Source organism: Gavialis gangeticus, unplaced genomic scaffold, assembly GCF_001723915.1.
Source record: "Gavialis gangeticus isolate Ggan-Ray unplaced genomic scaffold, GavGan_comp1, whole genome shotgun sequence".
Taxonomy (NCBI): domain Eukaryota; kingdom Metazoa; phylum Chordata; order Crocodylia; family Gavialidae; genus Gavialis; species Gavialis gangeticus.
The window spans coordinates 177,333,427-177,334,497 of record NW_017729024.1 but is presented as its reverse complement, the minus strand read 5'-3'; the positions used below and the strand labels follow the sequence as shown (position 1 = coordinate 177,334,497).

The window sequence follows — 1,071 nt, the reverse complement described above, 5'->3', positions numbered from 1 at the left end:
GGGGGGGGGGGGGGGGGAGAAAGGAAAAATACCCAGCCGTGTTTCTAGCGAACCAATTTCCTGAGCCAAACCGATGGTGACACCTTCGCCCCCAAAATTAGCCCCCATAACCGTGGGCAGCCTGCTTTGCTTCTCCCACCCTGCCCCACTGAGACAGCGGTCAAGGGCAGAGTGAGAAATGCACACATAAAGGCAATGCACAGAGTCCCGTCCTGATCCGCAGCCGCCCCCCCCCGGACGGCGTCCCCCTCTGGCTCCTTGGGGACAAGGGGAAAAGCAAAAACAGGCTGTCATGGGGACATCAGGCAGCTGAGCCCTGTATTGGGGTGGGGGAAATGCCCCCCAAGCAGCAGGGTTTGCTCTGTGCCCCATGGGGGGGCAGCCCCCCTCAGGCAAGGGAAGGCAGGGGGTAGCCCCCCTCCAGGTGGGGGGGCAGGGGCAGCCCCTCCCCCAGCTGGAGCTGCCCCTTTGACAGCCCCCACCCAGCTGGAGCTGCCCCTTTGACAGCCCCCACCAGCAAGATGGCGGCCGCCCCCAGCCAGGGGCAGAGCCCTGCCTCCGCGTCCCGGGCGCGGGGCAGCGGGGCTGCTCATCAATACCCGCCCGGCCTAGCAGCGGGGACGTTCCCCTGCGGGTATCGGGGCTTTTCCCCCGAGGAGCACTCACCATCGTGGCGGATGGCTCTGGATCCTGCCTGCGCCCCCTCCCCCAACCGCCGCCGCCTCCGCTGAGACCAAGGAGGACTGGAATGAGGCCAGGGCCGGCGAGATAGGGCGAGACCACAGAGAGGAGCTGGCGGCGGGCTAGAGCGCCCACTTCCCGCGCAGGACGGCGCTCCTGCTCCGTGCGTGTCTATGGTGGGGAGCTGGGGGTACTCCCGCTGCGCATAGCGTGGGGTACCCCCCGGCCACGCACTGCACCCTCTAGTGCCCAGCGCGGTCGCGTCCATTGCAGGGGTGGGGGGAGCCTCTGTCTCGAGTTATTTTAGATGGGTGCATCACACAGTCCAACAGAGCATCAGGATACTGTGCTAGGATAGATAGGAGGCCTAGAAGGATGGATGATATTAAC

At 65.6% G+C, this 1,071-nt stretch overlaps 1 protein-coding gene across 1 annotated transcript in view; it reads right to left on the bottom strand.

Moving 5' to 3' along the window:
• The window catches only part of LOC109298005 (elongation factor 2-like), a 39,020-nt gene extending 38,171 nt beyond the window's left edge, over positions 1-849 (bottom strand). Inside the window, exon 1 of the mRNA XM_019518122.1 lies at positions 667-849. Within this exon, the coding sequence (XP_019373667.1) occupies positions 667-669 (3 nt within the window). The 5' untranslated portion in view covers positions 670-849. The remainder of the gene's footprint in view (positions 1-666) is intronic.
• Positions 850-1,071: the final 222 nt, after the last annotated feature.